This window comes from Portunus trituberculatus, chromosome 37 (genome assembly GCF_017591435.1).
Source record: "Portunus trituberculatus isolate SZX2019 chromosome 37, ASM1759143v1, whole genome shotgun sequence".
NCBI lineage: Eukaryota > Metazoa > Arthropoda > Malacostraca > Decapoda > Portunidae > Portunus > Portunus trituberculatus.
Window position 1 is genome coordinate 1686857 of NC_059291.1, and position 22785 is coordinate 1709641.

General features: G+C 42.3%; 1 protein-coding gene across 1 annotated transcript in view; it reads left to right on the forward strand.

Moving 5' to 3' along the window:
- Window positions 1-22785, forward strand: part of LOC123513976 (contactin-3-like) — a 321726-nt gene that overhangs the window by 243007 nt on the left and 55934 nt on the right. The window contains 1 exon segment of the mRNA XM_045271494.1: window positions 4754-4882. Within this exon segment, the coding sequence (XP_045127429.1) occupies window positions 4754-4882 (129 nt within the window).

A 22785-nucleotide genomic window follows, 5' to 3' on the forward strand; every position in this document is an offset into this window, starting at 1 on the left:
TTAACAATACGAAATCAATTTCACCCAACAATTATGTAAATTCAAAGAGCTTCCACCGGCCAACACACCTTCCTAGGCCCATATACGACACCCTAATAGGTCTATACAACATCTTGATATAATTTTGACGTTACCTGAACAAATGTTGAGAAACCGCCGCAAGCGTCTCACTGCAACAAAGGAAACTGAGGCGCAAAGCTACTGTGACGGAATATTCGAGGCACTTGTTCGAACCATCGATACCTTCCACTGAATCGAGCTATCGTTCCTATCAGTTTGCTTCTATCCCATAATTTTATATATTTAGGTGGTTAAGAGAGGCTTGTGTACAGTTCATCCACCGCTGGGAGTGAGTACACACCGCCGCTCACACAGGACCAGGCCAGCGGCCATGCATGGTAGGCTGCGGACTCCAGTCTCGAGCAGTGTGTCATGAGTGACGTGTTGAACTCGACGGAACCAGGCCGCTACCAGCAGATGCGGCGGGGCCCGGCTCGCTACTCACCAGATGGAGAATTACTTCAATATATGTGTGTGTGTGTGTGTGTGTGTGTGTAAAATACTGCAATATGTCCACAATTAATTCAACAAGGAAAGGAGTGTAACCATTTTTCAATTCTATTCCGGGATTTTCCAGTTGCTTCTCTTGTTTTTTGTTTTTTTTCATGACTTTGTTCTTGAGGAAATATTCGGAAACTTTTGCTTTCGTTGCTTTGAAAAGGAAAGAAAGAATTTAAGGCCTCCAGTGATGCTGCTTGCTGAAGAAAGTTAACGAAAAGAAAGAACTTCTCAGGCTACGAAGAAAAATTGTATAAGCCTGCCCCCTCCACCTCTCTCTCTCTCTCTCTCTCTCTCTCTCTCTCTCGTGTCCGTTCAGATATGTTCTGAACTTTTTATCTTACAAGTATTGCACAATACAACTGAATAAATATATAGTGTTAACAAAACTGATCGTGCAATATTACTAACACTATTATTATTAAATAACTATTAAGACATAAAAAGTAACATTATTGGTTTCCAGGTTAGATCTCGCTACATCTTCATATGATGCAACAAGTATCACATACGCTGGTATAATAGATATTCTAATTTGGGAACCATTATACTAGCGAACATAACGCATTTAATCATGAATATTTAAGAATTATGAATAAATACTCTTAATAAATAATGTCGTGCTTCGTAAAATCGACAAACGATAAAATATAATCATAATTTAGCAGCACTCGAACAGAACAATATTACTAATAATGATAATAATAATAATAATAATAATAATAATAATAACATAATAATAATAGCAATAGCTACTACTACTACTACTACTACTACTACTACTACTACTACTACTACTACTACTGCTACTACTACTAATGATAATAATAATAATAATAATAATAACAACAACAACAAAATAAAGAGTCATCAAGTGAATTCCAGCAAACTTAGCGGATGACAATAGCAGCTTTCCCTCACCGTCCTTCGCCACTGCAAACTCCCTTAACAATAATATTATGACTGACTTTCCAGGCAAACAAGATGAGGAGAGACACTTTCGAGAAGAGGCGTAAATGAAAGGCTGTGTTTAGTTCCCGCCTGCCTGGTTTAACTCTCCTGGCGTAAAGTGAGGTAATGAGAGGGTGAGGCGAGGTAATGGGTTGAGACGGATAGCCAGCCACCATCACCACTGCCTGCCCACACTTCCTCCTGGTGGCTGGTGGTAGTAGTGGTGGTGGTGGTGGTGGTAATTGGCTGCCATGAATAGAAATGACTTAATGAAGGAAACAATGGCTCATACAGAATGGCGAGGGTTCAAGGAATGTTGGTTCTCGCTAAGCGGCGCCGGCCCAGTCTCTGATTAAAGCTGTCCCTACAAGAGTCTGTGGGAGGATGCAATGGCCACAGAGCCACAGAGTTTGGGAAATTATCATGTTCATAAGCTAAGCCACATCTGACTGTTTGCTGAAAATAGTTGTTACACTTACCTCTAAAATATATTACTGAGATGTGGACTCTCTCTCTCTCTCTCTCTCTCTCTCTCTCTCTCTCTCTCTCTCTCTCTCTCTCTCTCTCTCTCTCTCTCTTCGAAGTTTGTTATCAAAGAATTTATTTTTATATTCTCTCTTTTAAATCATAATATTGCTTTTTATTCTTTTTTCTGCAACCCTTCATTATCAATCTTCTTTAGTGTGTTGTTATTTTAGTTTGTTCCACATTCAGTACAAAAATAATGATGTGTAATGCGAAACATTCTTGGGGATGGTATTGGGCTTTCGTGTCAGCCATGTCCACGGTACTTATGACTGCAAGCAAGCCAATAACTAGCAGCATATCGCGCCACGTTATTCCCACATAACTCAATACATTCATTCGCACTGCGCTATAAAAGAATTTTGATGCCTTCAGTACCTCGCGTCAGTCTTCAATACTATTCTGACTTTTTTCGATAACATTATCCAGTACGGAATATAGTGAAATATATTGATATATTGATCGTGCAGGAGCAGCGTAATTTGTGTGCTGTACGCGAGTTTTTTTTCTGACACCAAACTTTTGCTTCACTTATCAAATATTACTATTATTTACTTTCCACTTCTGCGATACCCCTTCAAAGACTTTTCCGTTGTATGTACAGCGTCTTTAATATTAATGCTCTTCTCTCTCTCTCTCTCTCTCTCTCTCTCTCTCTCTCTCTCTCTCTCTCTCTCTCTCTCAAGCACTCCACACCCCACAAACTCTCTCGTATTTACATTTCGACAAAAAAAACTCTCCCTGTTTGGTAGAATGATATTACTGACAATCAAAATTATGGGCTTACAATGGAATGATATCCAGAACCGAAGTATTTATAGCAGCAACTCACAACAGCATTTTCTTAATATTATTGATAGTTTTTCTTACTCCTTCTCCTCCTACTCCTACTACTACTACTACTACTACTACTACTACTGCTGCTACTGCTACTATCATTACTATTACAACAACCATCATCACTACTACAACTACCGTATCTGCAGCAATATATTGCATCTTAATGTTATTACTGTTATCAATACAAATAACGTATATCATTCATTATTTTTTGAAATTCAGGAATGGCTACGTTTCTATAACCATTACTTGTTGTTTTTAGATTATTTTTTTTATGAAAATCCTTTTAAATATTTTTTATTAATTTATTATAAAGGAAATAGCCTTTCAATGTAAAAAAAAAAATGTCTAGCATTGTGACAAAAGCATGTCAAGAAATTAATTGTACACTTTCAACTCTTTCCTTATCCATGTACAATATATATGCATGCAATAACCACCACCACCATCGCCACCACCCCTTCGTTTTGCATTCCATCCTCCATAACTTAACGCACAAAACATTAAACGAGAAAGCAACAGACGTTCCCCTCCTCCACTGCGTCTCGTTAAAGGTCGCTGACAAAAACTTGCACAGCTCCCTCAGGCACCGAACAAGGGAAGCAGAAGGGATGACGCGGTTACAAAAAAAAAAGAGAGAATTCAGGCCATGAAAATGAAAAAAAAAAACACATGAGAGAGAGAGAGAGAGAGAGAGAGAGAGAGAGAGAGAGAGAGAGAAGAAGCCATCAGCACAGTCCAGCTCTGACGCGGCGTGTGGCGATACAGTACCAGTGACTTGGTGATATTAGCAAACTTGGCGAATAACTCAGAAGCTTCTTGAGTTCGTGGCAAGTGATGGTGTTTGTTACTGAACTGGCATGTCGCACTTGGTTAGACAGAGAGAGAGAGAGAGAGAGAGAGAGAGAGAGAGAGAGAGAGAGAGAGAGAGAGAGAGAGAGAGAGAGAGAGAGAGAGAGAGAGAGAGTGTGTGTTAAGATGTGAATATATTTTGTCTGTCAATATCAGACTTCTCACAAGGGACCTGAAAACAATGCTTTTTATTTAACAGGCTTAGTCACGGTAGCTTGTAATTGTAATATTTACCCTATGCAATGATTTATTAGAGGTAGATTAAATAAATCAGCCATATATGAATATCAACAGACAGAAAGATGCTGTAAAGTTTGATTCTGTATATTAATTTTCTCTCTCTCTCTCTCTCTCTCTCTCTCTCTCTCTCTCTCTCTCTCTCTCTCTCTCGTGGCAGTGTTTCGCCGCTCAGTCGCATCGTATCACATCAACCCGAAAAGTCAGTCACCAGAAGCCTACATCGTCGCCTTCTTCACCAAATTTATGACTGAGACCCGTCAGTCAGGCGAGGCGGCCTGCTGAGCATTGCTCACACACACACACACACACCCATACACACAGTGGGTATAAGAGTTCATGAAAAATCAAGGCGATGGGGAAGTCGGTGTGTGCTTCTCAGTCTGTTTGTCTTGCTTTTTCGGAGACTGATCGCTGATTGACGATGAGATGAAAAGCTGAGAGCGCTATTAGAAAGCTTTTGCTTTATCACTTCCTCTTTTTCATTCCTGATCGATGTTATGTCGAGAGGTAATGATGTAACACATGTTAGCATTCTCATCACACACTGAACGAGGCGTGCAGTGCGATGCATTCTATAAAAAGGACTGTGGTGTAAATACGTTAATAACACCCCCAGCAGAAGTAGTCTCACACTTGTCGCCATGTGGCGGCTTGCATACCTATATAATAAATAGATGCACCTCCCAGATTTTTATTTATAATCATCAATTTAAAAACTTGTTTTCAGGTATGTGTTGAGCCATTCTCGAAGCAATAATTGATAATGTATTTGTTTTGTGTGTTTCAGCCAACCCTAGCTCGGGGCCGACCATCAGAGTGGATGGCGTTGGACGGGGTCTGCCTGTGCGTACCCATTCTGACGTGGGTCCTTTCTATGAAGGGGAGACGCTCAACCTGTCCTGCTCCGTCACTGACGGTAAGTGTTGGTTTCCCTTGCTTTGCTTGCCTTATGTCACCCTGCCCTGCCTTGCTTTGCCTTGCCTTGCTTTCCTTTGAAGTGCCAGGCGGGTCGGGGCGGGGCTGGCTGGGGTGGTAAGGGGCTGTGGTTGCTATACCCCATTGCTTTGGAGTACAGGGCCGGTCAGAGCGAAGGCGTCCTCTGCTTCACCCTCCCTCCATTACAAACACAAACACGTCGAAATGAGCTTTTGTTTTGATAGTACACTCCCCAGTGAGCCAATATGTTACGCCATTGCCTTCGTCAGCACTGCCTGAAGGTTACTCTTCTCTGAAATTATGCGTCAGTGTATCCCCGAGGAGAGCTGGTGAGTGCCTCGCGTCAGGAATTATAGAATACTTGGTAATTGGTGGGCGGGAGAGGGGGTTCTTAGGCACGACCAGGGACCTGCTGCAGAGGATGAGAAGGAAGCTGAAGTCCTCCTACAGCGACACTGACAGTCCTGAGGGAGGCTTTGACCTGCGAAGTCGACTACAGCAGGAGAGGAGATTATCTGCTACATTTGTCTCTCCGTCCCGGTCACAAGGAGGAAAGGCAAACCGAAGATATAATTTCCTTCAATCACCCTCATCACAGACCTGTAGCCAGGGAACGAGAGAGCAGGTTAACAGCGCATTGGACGGCAATAACTTTGTCTTGTGGGTTCTGTAGATTGCAGCTTGTAGACAGGGAGGAGCGGTGAGTAGGAGGGGAGTGGGATGGCCAGCTGGGTATTTTTTTTTCTTTACGGTCCACATCGGGACTACTAATATCTACTTCCTGCCCTCCTGCTTCCGCCCGACATCCTCTTGCACCGCGAACCAATTTCCTTGAGCATGGCCTAACGTTTGTGTGTGTGTGTGTGTGTGTGTGTGTGTGTGTGTGTGTGTGTGTGTGTGTGTGTGTGTGTGTGTGTGTGTGTGTGTGTATGGGTGGGTGTTTGTGTGTATGTGTGTATGTGGTTGGTATAAACGGTGATAAGTGATCGCTTGCCGTTTTCCTTCATAAGTCTCCATTTCCTTTACATTCCACGTTTGTAAGTCACGATCGATTTGTTTAACGATTTATTTGCGTCAATTATGATTTCTCTTGCTTTGTTTCATTTTTTAGTAAAAAGGAGATATTTGAATGTATCTATTCCTATTGTAATTGTGTGAGCATTTTTGTGATTCATCGGGAAACATTGTCTAACCTTAAACCCTTCAGTACCATGACGCGTTTCCATATGCATTCTGCTTACTATTTGGAAATGTTATACAGCTTCAGAAACCTATGTGGGTGGGAATGAAGTAGTAGACGCTGGCCATTAATCTTCTGATCTCCATAGACCCCTACTTATGTCAATAAAATAGTCTAATCGTACACAAATCTCAAGGTAAAAATATGTCCAGGTATTGAAAGGGTTAAAAAACAAATAATTCGGATTCAAAGCATGAGAGTATTTAAATTCAAAACACAAGATTACTCTCCTTCAACACGCGAAGATTTAGACGAGAAATTGTTACACCTAAAATGACTAAATGTGAAATCAGTGCTGCACTAGAATATGTGGTTCAATGACGAGAGAGAGAGAGAGAGAGAGAGAGAGAGAGAGAGAGAGAGAGAGAGAGAGAGAGAGAGAGAGAGAGAGAGAGAGAGAGAGAGTCCATCAGTCTATGCAGTGTGTTCACCCGGTCGAAACAGTGCACACAGGTGGGCAGGCAGGTCTGGGCTGGTGGGTGGTTCGCCTCACCAGTGCGAGCGTGTACCTGTGTGATGGGAGAGCTGCTGCCTGCCTCCACTATCACCAATGACAAGAAAATACATGAGTACTACAAGAACCATCACTAGAAGCAGACTTAACACTCTCAGTACCATGACGCGCTTCAAAATCACTCGGGTTACTATTTAGTGATTTTATACATCTTCAGAAACATTTTCTGGAATTAAAATAGTGAACACTGGCCAATAATCTTGTGGCATCCATACACCCTTCCTAATATCAATAAAATGGTCTAATCGTACACAAATCTCAAGGTCAAAATGTGTCTCACTACTGAAGGGGTTAACATAATTTCATGCACAACATATTACTTCCTCTCCCATAGTACTCGTGACAAGTAACATGCCTTATTTCACACACCACAGTAGCGCGACCTCATTCACACACAACATTATTGAAAATGTTGCGTCATATATCAGCAGATGGTACCCGCTGTCGTCGCGCCTCATGAATAGAGCTGGTGAATGTAATACTTGCTGCTCAAATTCAGTTTAAAATTACATGTTCCTTTATTTTTACTGCGAGCATAATGGTGAAATTTTAAACACTACTGCTGTATCTCTCGGTAGCGGATGTCACACAACTGGCTCGCCCGCCTGTTACGTCCCGAGGCAGAGAGAGAGAGAGAGAGAGAGAGAGAGAGAGAGAGAGAGAGAGAGAGAGAGAGAGAGAGAGAGAGAGAGAGAGAGAGAGAGAGAGAGAGAGAGAGAGAGAGAGAGAGAGAGAGAGAGAATAGGTAAGGCAGTGGAAAAAATAGAGAATAATAGAGGTGAATAAAAGAAAATGAAAAGAATAGCAGAAGAAGAATGAATTAGAGAGAGAAGGCGGAAGGGTGAGGGTGGCTCCAGCAGGGTGTTGCCTCAGTAGGGTGTAGGCTCAACACACCCGCCCCGCCTCGTCATGTTCCTGTCACACCTGGAATGACGTCCAATTTACGTGTAAATGGAAAAAAAAAAGAAAACGAGGAGAGATATGACTGCTGGCTGGTGTGTCCCTCCCTTCTCCTCCCCTCCTCTTCTTCTACCCATCGCCTTCCTCTCCTCTCATATCACCATCCGCCGCCCACACTATCTCTAACTGACCATTGACACTGCCGCCCACGTCCTCTGGAAAGTAAATTCTCAAGCTTTACGCCTCCAATTAAACGCTCGTACCTCGCACCTCCATCAAGACGTGTTAGTTTGGAAGATAGACAAACATGCGCGCAAACACACACACACATGACTGTTCTTGTTATGTTTTCTCAGTTTTAAATTCATCAAGTACTTTGTTGTATCGTCCATGTTTAGAATTTTAAAGACTTTGCGCGGGTATAATTCCAACTTTCAGTATTGCACATTTCAACCAAAGTTATTTTCGTTTATGTGGTGTTCCACGATTAAGGAATTCTTTACCTTCAGATATAAAATACATCTTTCATTTTGCTAATCCATCTCAAGTTAAAAAGAAAATAAAACAATATTCACTCAATAGTCAGAACTCGTTGGAGTATATGCCATTACAAACAGTAAACTGCAAAACAACGTGTCAATCCCTCCGTGTGTAACTTACCTCTGTGGGACAAACTTCCCGGTAAAAACAGATGTCTACTGCCTCGTCCTTGCATAATATATGAAAATGCATAATACAGGTGGACGATACTAAATGTAAGGGAGTTCCAAGAAGCAAAACTGGCCTGCAGCCTTTGCTGAGCGCGTTTTGTTGGCGCCAGCTGGCTGGAAGAGATTAACAGTGACCATTGAGAGCTGCGGAATGGTTGGCAGATTCTGAGAGACAGTTAGTTCCAGGAGAAGAGTTCCCTGGAAGACCAAGCATAGGGTGGAGAAAAGCACGGAAGCGTGGATGGAACAAATTTATATTTAAATTTGTAATCCTAATCAGAGAGAGAGAGAGAGAGAGAGAGAGAGAGAGAGAGAGAGAGAGAGAGAGAGAGAGAGAGAGAGAGAGAGAGAGAGAGGAAAATAACAATTAGCAATGCATGTAAATCAAAATAAAAACAAAAACAAAAAATTTGAATTGAATAACATGGAAACAAATCATCTCACCACTCCCTCTCAGTCTTTCTACGAAAATGAAAAAAAAAAAAATGTTTACGATAAGGACGAAAAAATTCGAAGAGACAAAATAATTCTAACTTATGACTGGAATTTACTGTCGAGGAGGAAAATATTAAATTTTGACCGTGTGGTGGGAGGAGGAGGAGGAGGAGGAGGAGGAGGAGGAGGAGGAGGAGGAGGAGGAGGAGGAGAAGGAGGAGGAGGAGGAGGAGGAGGAGGAGGAGAAGGAGGAGAAGGAGAAGAAGGAGAAGGAAGAGGAGGAATACAAAGGAATACAAAGGAAGACAAACAGCAACAGACCCTTAGGTCCTTACTAGGCTATTTGTGGAGACTATCTACTAACTACCAGTGGTAGAGACAGGACAGCAAAGCAGAAGGCTCCTCCCACCCACCCCTCCCTCCAGCCGAGGCTGGCTGGAAAAAAGGCGAAACCATGTGATATTAAAAAATCACATGGAATTTTAGTAGAGAGTGAAAAGGAAATGTGTAATCTACGTCTGACTACTTGTGTTTGTGGAGGAAAGTGTTAACGCTTGGTAAATGTCATGTTGTGTGTGCATTGTGTACGTGGATGCACAGTGTGTATGTCGAATGGGTGGTGCGGCAGCCTTGCCTGGAGCTTTCTAGGGAGGCAGCAGTCAATCAGGCCCTAGCTCCGTTCAATCCACTGAGATAGCATACTTTCCCTGTAGGGACGCCGTACGCTGATAACCCCTTGCAACATTGATCCCTGTTACTTAGTTCCCGATGATGATCAATGGTTGACAAGGCCCTCTCCAAATACAGGAGGAGGAGGAGGAGGAGGCGGAAGCGGAAAAAGGCAGAGGGAGAAGTAGGAGAGCTGCATGACTTGTCGAGGAGAGGATGAAGAAAAAAGAATGAGGAACACACGGAGAGGGATAGGCAGAGGAAACATATATACGTATATATATATATATATATATATATATATATATATATATATATATATATATATATATATATATATATATATATATATATATATATATATATATATATATATATATATATATATATATATATATATATATATATATATATATATATATATATATATATATATACCCAGGAGGAGGAGAAAAGGAGGAACTACGCAATTTCAGGGACAAAGGGAGGGAGGGGAATGGAGGACATAACTTATAAGATGAAGGATAAGAAGAGAAGGGGGAATAATAGTAATAATAATAATAATAATAATAATATTATTATTATTATTATTATTATTATCATTACTATTATTATTATTATTATTATCATTATTATTATAACTATTATTATCATCATTATTATTATTAAGAACAAGAACAAGAACAAGAACAAGAACAAGTAAAAAAAGAAAAGAAAAACAAAAGAAAAACAAAAAGAAGAAGAAGAAAGAGAAAAAGAAATAAAAAGCAAATGAAGGAAGGAAAAGAAAATGTGTGGCAGGTGAGGTGAGCAGGAGAGGATGAGCGAGGCAGAACAAGAATCGGAACAGGGGCTGTGTTTTGAGGAGCGTAGGAAGGAAACGGTCAGGTAGGTCGGCAAGTGGGGAGTGGGAGGCGTTAGGTGCTGGTGACGTGGGGATAGTACGAATAGGGATTAGGAGATAGGAGGAACTGAGGTGGAAGGACTGGGTAATTGATAGGAATAAGATAACTCGATCTCATTCACTAGGAAGATGTAGAGATGTGGGGTTTAATTCGGCTTGTATCGTTTTATTTCCTTTATTTATCTATTTATTGATATCTAAAGGGATAAAAAAGGTTTGGGACTGTGTGAGCCATCATGTGTTTACAAGTGCCTGTAGAATTGTGATATCTTTCGCTCACCAGAACAAATCACTATGAGCGAACACTTTTGACTTTTTCTCTTCCTTTTTTCCTTTAGCCTAAGAACTTTTCTTTTTTTTTTATCCTTCCAGCTACAACCAATGCATTTTTATCCCGTACCTTGTCTTATTTTACCTTCCTTTCCCTTATCTTATCTTACCTTCCCCTTACCTTACCTTATCTGAGCGTACACTTAATATGTTTCCAGTCTTATCTCCTGCTTGAAAAAAAAAGAAGAGAAAAATCACGTTTCCTCTCATCTACGCATTCCACACCTTACCTTACCTTACTTTATCTTACCGTACACTTAATATCATGTTTCCAGTCTTACCTCCTGCTTAACAAAGAAAAAATAAAAACAATATCATCTCCTCGTCTTCTCATTCCACACCTTACCTTACCTTGGTCAACATTTACCTCGAGGAAAAAAAATAGTCTTACTTTCTCACCTTCCCTCTCAATCCATCTCTCTCTCACCTGGCGTCATATAAGCCCACCTCGCTTTCACCTCAGAAACACGGACTCATTTTCACACTCCCTCAGCCTTGATTAAATTTAAATGTGTGAGTTTCCAGCACCAAAACCAGATTCTGGCCACCACGACACTGAGGTTGTTATAATTTTGCGACTATCTGGAGAGAAATTTGAAGCGAAGACTTAAGGAACAGGGAATCAAATCAGGGACAATGCGTTCAAAGTTAAGAAAAACATTACGAACTTCCAAAAAAAAAAAAAAAGCTTGAAAGATTTAGAGGAACTGAAAGATGAAGTATGGTGTGGTAAGATACTGATTGCTAATGAGGGTAAGACACTATTTGGTTTATGTAATTGTTGCGTGTTATTTGACTGAAATGCTTAAATTCCCTCCTCTTCTTCACGACATCTAAACTTTCCTGCTGAAACTCAGTGGAAAAATTAATAACTGGGGTGATGCTGCAGAGAGAGAGAGAGAGAGAGAGAGAGAGAGAGAGAGAGAGAGAGGCCAGAATTATTCCCACCAGGTTCACTTCGTCACAGGTGTAGATAGTTCCTTACTTTTTTCATTCTCTCTCTCTCTCTCTCTCTCTCTCTCTCTCTCTCTCTCTCTCTCCCGTTATCGTGCATCGCCCTATCTCCCTTTCCTCTTATTTTTCCTCATCCACCTCCTTTTCCTTTTCCTCCTCCTCTTCCTCCTTCTCCTCCTCCTTCTCTCTCTTTCCTTCCTCCTCCTTGCAATCTCTCCTCCCGGTCTTCATTATCTTTCCTCCCTTCCTTCACTATCTGTTTCCCTCCTCTCATTATCTTTCTCCCTCCTCCCTTTCCTTCTCTTTTCCTACTCCTCTTTCTCCTCTTACTCTTCCTACTTATCTTACACCTCCTCCTTCTCTTCCTCTTTCTCTTTCCCCTCCTTTCCTTCCTTTCCTTCTTATCTACTCCTTCACATCTTCCTAAACATTTTTTCAACCCCCTCCTGCTTCCTCTTCTATCTTCCCCTACCCCTGGTACCCCCTCGGCAATCTTTTCTCTTTCCTTCTTCTTATCCTTTACTCCTTCTTTCCGGGCTCTTTTTCCTCTCTTTTCTTCGTTTTATTTTCCTTCTAGAGAGAGAGAGAGAGAGAGATTTTCAACCTAGCTACATCCTTTTTAACATTTCCATATATTCTTCACATTCTCCTCACGTTCTAACCTCCTTCCATATCGTTCCTTCCTTGCTCACGCCACAGCTTCCTTCAGAGGGTGAGCTGGAAGAGCCACCTTTATTACTACACTTAAAGCAGAGGAGTTGTTCACATCACCAAGCTTCGTTCATTTATTCACCGCCACTAAGGAGTCTTGGAGGGTAATCTTGCAGTCTTATTAGGTCTATTCGTGTTGCGTAAGGATTGGGAGTTATTAGATTTTGTAGTGAGGGAGGCAGAAGAGGAGGACCCAGAACAGTAACAGGAAAAGGGAAATGAGTAACATATTGGGCTGGATTGTACGAGTCTGAATAACTTTCCAGTACAAGAAGCAAATGTACAGATGGCAAAGTTCAAATCAGAATGTTTTATATGGCAAGGAGTAATAAAATAAATCTGTCTACGCGTGGGGAAGTTGAGAATCTGGAGAGTAATAAGGCTAGGTGAGTGGAATATACATAATTAAATATGAAGTCACTGATGGGAGTAAAAAAAAAAAGAAAAGAAATAATCAGGTAGTATATTCCAGATTTAACATTCTGCTGATGGTTGGCAAGACGGTACGACGCGCCCTGTTCCTGAAAAATGTGACCGTAGTAAACACGTGTGATGTTCCTTGGAAGTGGTGACGTTTGTGGTATTCAACGTTTACTTCATCACTGGGCAGTACTTTATGTTTTCGTACTTAATGCAGCACTTATACAGTACAATAAATCAAACTACAATATTTTTTTTATAGAACTATATGTACCTATGACACACTGGAACGCTAGATATTGTGGATTTTCTCCAGTTAAGACTAAAATTAACTACCGCCCTCACACTCAATACAATAGTTGATCTGTACAGCTGCGCCATAAGAGCAACACGAGCACCCTCATGGCCAGCAGTCGATGAATCAACCTCAACCTGCCCCACTCTCTTCCTGGGTGTCTATAGTGCCGTCTCTCATCTTTAAGTCCTCACCTGATGGCGTTCTACTTCTTGCTGGCTTTTCCAACAAGGATGACCATACATCAGAGAACTTAAGATTGAAGGTAAGCACTAACTACAGTGAAAGTATCCACGGGTCCAGTGATTTGTGTCCATGACTTCACCACAAGTAGGTTGGTGAAGACAGACAGACTTCCACCATTACAGTCCTTCTGCAGCTAAAAACAAGTTATGGAGCACAGGCTTGAGCTGGGGTTATTAACCTTCCCTCTCGGCATTCTAATATTTCGCCATCTTAGCTCGAAGTGCGGAGATGAAAATGTATAGTACCTTGACCTGCGTTGGCCAGGGAGCTCTTAAGCACATCTCATATTCACGCTCATTTACTGTTATTGCGTTCCCTGGCCCGATACGCTTGATATTTTAGACGTTATTTCATATGACTCCTGAGGTCGTGCAGGAAACTCTATCGAGCGTCACATTATTAGTGAGAAGAAAGACGCTTCCATAATAAGCACGTGACTTCTTTGTGGCGCATTAAGTCAATCAGTCAATCAACCAATCAATCTTGCTCAGCGCCTGCGTGTCGTCCAGCCTCGCGTCATATTATTGAAAGGTAAGACCTGCTGCAGCGCCCAGGGTCTTTTCTGAAAGCTTGGTTAGTAATTTACGACACCCAAGACGGTCATTTCTGCGAGCAAAGAAGGGAAGAAGGCAGCGCTGCACCTGGCGGGGATGATCCTTCTTACTGCGGTAAAAGTTAGTCTCCCTTAATACCACTGCACTCATACTTGGCCGTGAAGAAGGAGGGACTGTAGCTGTGGTTGTGCCTTATTTTTCACCGACACTGACCAGGAAACACAGGAGCGGACGAACATTACTGGTTGACTTATTGCTTCCCGATAACTTTCTAAATTTCTCGTCAGTTTTGCTCAGCCGCCATGATCTTATTTTTCAATAGTGCAAGAGAAAAGGAGAATTTCATCACTTATCTCTCAGATAACGTTTCTTCTTAACCATGAACGATCATTTCAATGTAGAGGTGAAGGAGATGAAGCTAATTTTCTCCTGCTTGTGTCTTTCACCACAGAAGCGCGCTCGAGCGCAAGCACACACACACACACACACACACACACACACACACACACACACACACACACACACACACAAGTTGTGTCGTGCGACACCATTTTTCGACGAGATGTCGCCAAACAAGGGAGATTTCGCTCGACGCGATTTCCACGGAAACGATCTAAAATTCCCTTTGATTTCCTGCGACATGAAGAAAGTCGTTGAAAGTTTATAGTGAATATACTGTATTGAATATAATACTGTAGATAATTGGTGATAGGTATCACTACTTGACTATCAAAATTTTATCCCTTCATCTTATATAGTATATTCACTGAATATAACTGCTAAATGTGAGCATGAATCATTGATTTAATTTCGTGACTTTTTGTGGTTTGTTACTTTGTTAACATTCTGCCTTCGCCTACCGCGCCAGCATCGCCTCCAATCAAACCAAGAGATCATCGGCTATAGCATTATCACCCATTATGATTTCACTTACATGGGGAATAAAGGCGGAGCACACATTGATTGAGCTAGCTCGGGGCCAGCCACCACTGTGAAACACCTCGCATCCCAAATTATACTTCCTCTTTTTCAAGAGACAGCTTCATGAGCAACCTGCTATACTGGCTGCTTTCTTCTCTTCTAGCTAACCATTTTCGTATCCATATCTTTCTCTGCTGCTTTACTCATCCTTTTTGCAAAGCACGTACACAGACTCCCACTGCTGAAATAGCTAGGTTAATGGCATCCATACTTGGTGATTTCGCTTCTTCTGCTGTGTTTTTGTTGTCCGGCTGACGCGTGTAGTATCATTGTCTTTCTTGAGATGGCATGTGCTATTATCTCCCGCGACGTGTCCTGTCACATGACTGGTATCACAGGAAAATAGCTACCATGTGACACGGGGTTTATTTATTACTTATACACGGAATTTCCATGAGATGATTACGTTTCCGGTCTTAAGCAGCTGTACAGAGGCGACCACAACCCCCCTACCATGGCAAAGACAACATGGCTAAGAGAAATATGGTACAGCAATCTTGTTACAATACGGAGAATAAACAGTATTTAATCTTTATAATAATTCAAGGGTAGAGAAAAAGAGAGATGAAAATAAAAACATAGACTTCCGTTGTTTTGAAAGCGAGAAAATATCCTCTTCACACTGACGCAGGAGAGGCAGGAGAGAGAAAAGAATTGTGTTAAAAGTGGAGCTAAAATTAGATGGAGGTCAGGAAAGAGCTAAGGAAAAGTCCAGGTGTTGAATGAAATAAACTCATCCTTTATTAAATATACTAACGCGAAATTAATGAAAAACTCCAAAACACAAAAGAAAGAAAGAAACATCACGCACTTTAGAATTATTGAAGGTGGAACAAAAGAAAGTTAAAGAACCCCTCAAGGACTTAGGCGACCGTGAAAGAGAGAGAGAGAGAGAGAGAGAGAGAGAGAGAGAGAGAGAGAGAGAGAGAGAGAGAGAGAGAGAGAGAGAGAGAGAGAGAGAGAGAGAGAGACTTCCAAACTACGGCCTTTACTTTACTCTACTTTACTCTTTTCATTCTTTGCTCTACGTTGTTATTGTTGTTGTTGTTGTTGTTGTTGTTGTTGTTGTTGCTGTTCATTTTTCTGGATTTTTGGACGCCTATTTTGTGGTGATTGTATTTCCATCTGATTCTTTTCTGCTAACAATCTAGTTTCCTTTCTTTCCTTTTGTGTTCATTCTCACACTGCATCACCTTCCTCGCCTGTGTCGGGATCATGTGGTCTAGTGAATGCTGCGTCATGAAATCACTCACCATTGTCTGCGCCACTTCCTCTTACATTTTCTTTACTGGCCTTCTCTTTGCTATCCAACACCTGCACGTGCCCTCTCACCTCTCCTTTTTCTTCACCTCACTATCTCCACTATTACATTACAGCTTTCATTTTCTTCCCCACAGGAGGAAGAATCACTCTCTTGCTCTTTTGAGTATAAATTACTAACAGTTTATTACGTAATATTTAAATTATTTACTCGAATTGAGGTTCTAAATATTTTCTGTATTCAGTCTTTAGTTGCTTACATATACTCGTAATACTATATTTTTCAGGAGGGGGAATGTAACAAGGCACTTAATGTAACATAACGTATACACATAATATATTCACCTTTTACTTTATTACTTACATACACATACTACAATATTCTTTACAGAATGAATTGGCAGTAGAGTGTTACATCACATCGATACACTTCTCTTTCTGCGGGGCCAACTTCAACATGCAATCATTCTTATTACAATGAAAAGAAATATCCTTATCTGTTCGAAGGAAAGTCACACTTTCAGAAATAAAAGATCAAGTCATTAAGAGTCAAAATAAAGTCCATGGTCAAAATCTTCTAACGCCAAGGTTTAGGAGTTACAGGCTTTCGTACATCAAGGCACATCTAATACAAACATCAAGCTGGTCGCTGTTGTGTAATGGAGTTCGTAATGCTTTAATTATTAATTGCTACAACGATACACTTCGTTGTTGAATACGATGTTAATGTATATATATATATATATATATATATATATATATATATATATATATATATATATATATATATATATATATATATATATATATATATATATATATATATATATATATATATATATATATACGAAAACCATAATGTATTATCAAGTAACATTATTAAGACGTGAAACTTCCTTCACTGCTGTTCTCTCCTTCCCCATCCCTTGCCAATTCTTGGAGCGTTCATATTTAAATATTAGATAAGTTCCAAACCATGGCGATAAAAGCATTTCGCCATGCAACATTTCCCACGCAGAATGGCTTGCTCTATTATTTCTGAGGATGTGTGTGTGTGTGTGTGTGTGTGTGTGTGTGTGTGTGTGTGTGTGTGTGTGTGTGTGTATATTATCTCCAGTTTTTCCAGACAATGGGGTAGTGGTATGGGACAGCGGTATTGACGCGGGGCGTGGCGGGGGGTTATGGTTATACCGCGTGGGATGCAAACCAATACCCGCGGCTGCGAGCTGCTTCCGGGAAATCAGCAGCCGAGGTTCGGAGAGTCAAGGCAACGTTGCCGCTTTGGGAAGTGGAATGAACGCAGCGGCACTGATAGCAAGGCAGGCAAGGATTGGAAGGAGATGGAGGGAAGGTCTGAGGTTGTTGAGAGATGGGTGCGTTTAGTGATGGGGTGGAAGACAAGGTGAGACAATGAACAGGGTTAGGAGAAGGAGGAGGAGGAAGAGGAGGAGGAGGAGTAGGAGGAGGAGGAGGAGGAGGAGGAGGAGGAGGAGGAGGAGGAGGAGAAAACATCATAGATCATCACATCACCAATATTTAATCATACACTTTCATGTGAGACACGTTTGTGAATTGTCTGCCTGTGATATCGAGGCCCAAGAACAAGAGCGGAAGTGTGTCCTCTATGCTGGATGGCAGGTGGAGACACACGCTGCACAGATACACCAACACAAATAGCTAGGTTTCTTTTAAAAAATATGACGAGGTAACATTTCAAAGGCTACATGAGGTAGGGAGAAGCCAGGTGAGGAGGCTGTGAGCTGGTGCAATAAGGTAAGAGTGAGGTTGTCATCCAGGGAAGGACACGGGGAGTGTAAATGTTTTGCAACACACGCCCTTGCACACTTAATGTATGGCTTTGTGAGGCCCGTCAAAACCCGAAGTGGTAGGAAGCGTCCTCCTCCTTTCCTCCTTCCCTTATTCCTCCTTCTCAGCCTTCTCCTATTAATCGTCCTTTGCTTCGTCCTCGTCTTCTTCCCTTGCCGCCACCACCGCCGCTGCTGGTGGCGCTGCTCACAGGATTCACTCCCTCAAGCCACGTAGGGCGGAAAAGTATACAAAGGTGCAAAAGTTTGGCTCGGAATCTGACATGAAAGTCTCGAGGTGACGCTGATTGTGCGTCAATAATGAAATGTTGGAGCCGTGCAGGAGCCACACACGCTCGCAACTTGCTCTAATGCTTGGAGTTTTTCAGTCCTCAACTTATGGCACTAATACTTTTATTCTAACTTACATCGTTCAACTTCCATTGTTATCCCATTCGCTTTTCATCACCACGACGATCCTCTTTTACTCCTGTGCCTTACAAGTTGCAATAAGCCTTCCCTCCCTATTCTTATTTGGTTCTTTTCTTTGGTGCGTCTTTCATCTCTCCTTTGCCTTGCTCCATCTGCCCTTTCCACCCTTGGCGTCCCTGGCCCGAAATAAGTCAGTCCTTATGCCAGTAATTTGTCTCCTGAACGTGTTTCCTCCCAAGAGAATCCGCCAAGGGAGAAAGACGCATGTGTCTCCCCGGCGCCGCTCGTGTGTCGTCCAGGACATGAAGGTGTTCAGGCGTCCTTCCCTCCCCAGCCATTACGTCCCTGGAGGAAGAGACGCTGCCCTTGAGACTTGAGCGCCTTGATGAGAACTGTGCCTTTGGGGGTCTTATTCCACGAGAGAGAGAGAGAGAGAGAGAGAGAGAGAGAGAGAGAGAGAGAGAGAGAGAGAGAGAGAGAGAGAGAGAGAGAGAGAGAGAGAGAGAGAGAGAGAGAGAGAGAGAGAGAGAGGCCTTGGAGAAGTGATGTGCCAGGAATGATGGGATGATGGGACGGGACGAGGCGAAGGGTGGGTTTGAGAGACAAATTAAGGAGGGATGAATGGGTGCAGAGCAAGGGGATACTGTCGTGGGGTCATTGAGGAGCAAGGTGGCAGAGACAGGAACAAACAGAGACTGAGGGTGGAAACAGAAAAGCAGAGAGCGACAAACCAGACAGACAAATAGTTTACTTTTCGCAACACTCGACCCACACTCACCATTTTCAACCTGTCTCTCTGTCTGTCTGTCTCACACGCATACCAAACTTCCATGTCTAAACCTTTTTATAGTCAATAAAGCGCCAAGCGGGTGCTACATGAATTACGTAAAAAGAATGGCCAATACTTTATTTATTCGCAGCCAGCCGCCACCGCTCATGGTTCGGCACATACACACACACACACAAATACACACACACACACCCACACACACACACACACACACACACACACACACACACACACACACACACACACACACACACACACACAATACAACAGACATCGAATATGAAATTTAAATGGAAAGTAAATTTTTACAAGTAATTTTTAATTCATATTACATTGATTTTCATTTCCTTTTATTTTCAAGCATGTGTCGCTTTTAAAGAATCACCACTCGGAAAATAAAAGACGAATATATTGAGGGATGTATTTAAAAAGGAAAATTGACTTTGCTAGTGTGTGTGTGTGTGTGTGTGTGTGTGTGTGTGTGTGTGTGTGTGTGTGTGTGTGTCACGGAAATGTACGTAGAAAAAATAACAATGACGAACTAAAGCGTCTACCAAACTCCATCAATGAATAATCCTTGACCTTGTATGCAAGAGAACACATTCGAACACGCACATACACACACAAGCATGCACACAAGCACGCGTGCACAAACACACACACACACACACACACACACACACACACACACACACACACACACACACACACACACAGACAGACGCTGCTAAATCCTCCAGTGTAGTTGTCACTGTTCTGGTAGCAGTGCACAAATGAGACAGGAGAGGTGTGTTGGAATAGAGCTGCGATAGAAACGCAAACCAGACAGTGTGCACTAACGGAACCTTCGCCGGTCCAATAAGAGCGGAATAATGGGCCAGAGACCATTGGGCCACGGTAGCCTGGATTTTACGTCCACTCACTCTTCCCAAATACTATCTCCTTTCCTTTCTTTATGTTCTTGGTCTATCGCGTCGGTAGCCATTTCTGCTGCAATTCGTCTGGAATTCGGGTCACAGAGATCACCCACGCCAAGCGCTGATCACTCGCCCTCCGCCTCCCGGACAAGCTAAATTTACATCCTTTTGATTTGGTCGAAATTCCTTTACCCCGTGAAATAATATAAACAGTCTGAGCAATTTGGGGATAACTCCAATAATCCACATGTATTTACACTTACACCTCAGAAATTACTAAGCCTGCTTGCAAGCCACCTCTATACACTCCAGCTCAAGGCCATGCTGTGTTACTGTGTTTATTTTCGACACACACACACACACACACACACACACACACACACACACACACACACACACACGTAGTCACACAACAGGGCGCGCGCGTGCACTGGCATAGACTTATAAATATTCAGGAGAGCGCCCGGTGGAAATGCATGTCAGCTGAAGGCCTGGTATCCTGTGTGTACGGAGGCGGCGTGTGCTGGGTCCGCCAGGGACGACAAGGTGCTCACATTACGGCCGCAAAAACAGAACCCGGACCCAACCTTCGCCGGGCACGACACGACCTACCTTGCAAAGCAGGTTGAAAGGCGCGAGAAGAAACTCTGAGATGGGAGATAGGAAATGAAAGATGGAAAACAGAGAACGATCGATTGTCTTAAGTCTGGCATCGCCATATATATAGTGTCATTGACTTAAAAGACTTGTGTGACTGGAAAAATGACATGGATGAAGCCTTTTGTATTGGAACTTGTCTCTTGCAACACACACACACACACACACACACACACACACACACACACACACACACACACACACACACACACAAACACACAATAAAGAAGTATTTTTTTGGAAACGACAGCTTGATCCCATGAGTTGCAGCGCCGCTCTTCTTGAGCCTCCCTGCAGACCTCTTAACACTTCATTGTTCAGCCGATATCGCCTCGCCTCCAGCGCGCTTCTTCTTTAAATAAATGAACTCTGGAACCAAAAGTTTTAACAAGAGAACTTACTAAAGAAAACGCAATGTAGGTGAGTTATGAGAGACTATCATTGGGTGCTTGAGTCTTTGTGAGCATGGGTCATTGTAAACGTGAGTCGCTGTGGGTTGACCCATTGTGTGCGCAAGTAAGTGTTGGACGTAAATGATTGTAAGCATGGGTGAGTGTGGGTGTGGATTCTTGTAGGCGAGGATCACTGTGGGCGTGGATCACTGTAGGCGTATCATGGAGTCGTGGTAAAGTAGTATGTTGTGGTTCTCGGCTGCGTTGGCCAATAGACACGAATATCTACTCTCTATCGCGACTAGGATAGACTGGTGAAAGACAACACTTGGTAGGCACGTGGAGGAATATAAAGAAGCAAGTAAAGCGGAGAAAGGCAAACACACGTCTTGGCCACATGATCATCAACAAAAAGGGAGGAAAACACAGGTCACGTGGTATGCGAAGAGAGAAAAAAAAACAGTGATAAGTACGTACTGCTTCCACTCGGCTAGAAACAACACACAATATAATAACAACGATATGGAGGTACATTTCTTCCATTTGCTGCAGAAGTACAGCGTTTGTGCAAAAGACATACGCGTTAGTAAACACGGTACGATTTGTACATATAAAAGTAACAATGAAAATAACTTGCTAAGGCATTTATAACATCATCCATTAAAAGTTGTTAACATGAACAAGTATGACTGGAAATAATCTAATGGAAGAGAATGAAATTAAGGTAAACATGAGTATAGAAGAAAAGTTTCAAAGAAAAGCAGAAGCACACCTGATAGAAAAGATTGCGCCCCGGTTAATTTAAAAGCAAATTGAATGACTGTAGGTGAAAATATAATAAATAAAATGAAACAAAAGAAGCACATGGTAAAATAATTAATGAAAGAAAACTAGGCAGAAGAAAAAAGAGATACCCAGGAAAGGATTAAGGCAAGAAGGAAGAAGAAAAGAAAAGAAGAGGAGGTAAGCAAAAGGAGAGAGAGAGAGAGAGAGAGAGAGAGAGAGAGAGAGAGAGAGAGAGAGAGAGAGAGAGAGAGAGAGAGAGAGAGCCATGGGGGGTGAGGGAGCAGCGGAGCATAATTAATTGAGTGCCTTGGAAGTCTCCGATTACACGCTTCTTGAGGGGCTCAGAATACACCACTCGAGGCACTCACCCAAGTTGTAAAGGTGCTCACAACCCTCCCAGGGCACTGGCACACACACACACACACACACACACACACACACACACACACACAGGAGAGAGAGAGAGAGAGAGAGAGAGAGAGAGAGAGAGAGAGAGAGAGAGAGAGAGAGATAAGGTCAGGTGGGGTTAATGTCTCTCTCTCTCTCTCTCTCTCTCTCTCTCTCTCTCTCTCTCTCTCTCTCTCTCTCTCTCTCTCTCTCTCTCTTTTCACTGCACAATCATCTATATCTTCTCCCACACAGTACATCCTCGCCTAACCTCCACACACACACACACACACACACACACACACACACACACACGCCGGCTCCACCTTTCTCCACCGACTGGTCCACTTTTTAAACCCACGCTTACTTACTGTATTTCCTTCCCTTCCCTTGTTTCCTTTCCAATTTTTTCCCCGTGTTTGTTGAGCCGAGCGTGCAACAACCGGGAGTATTTTTTTCCTGTGAGCAAGGTTTGGGTTCGTCTTAATTCTTCCTTCATCAGTTTCTCTCTCTCTCTCTCTCTCTCTCTCTCTCTCTCTCTCTCTCTCTCTCTCTCTCTCTCTCTCTGTCAGTCCAACGAGCATAATTACATAA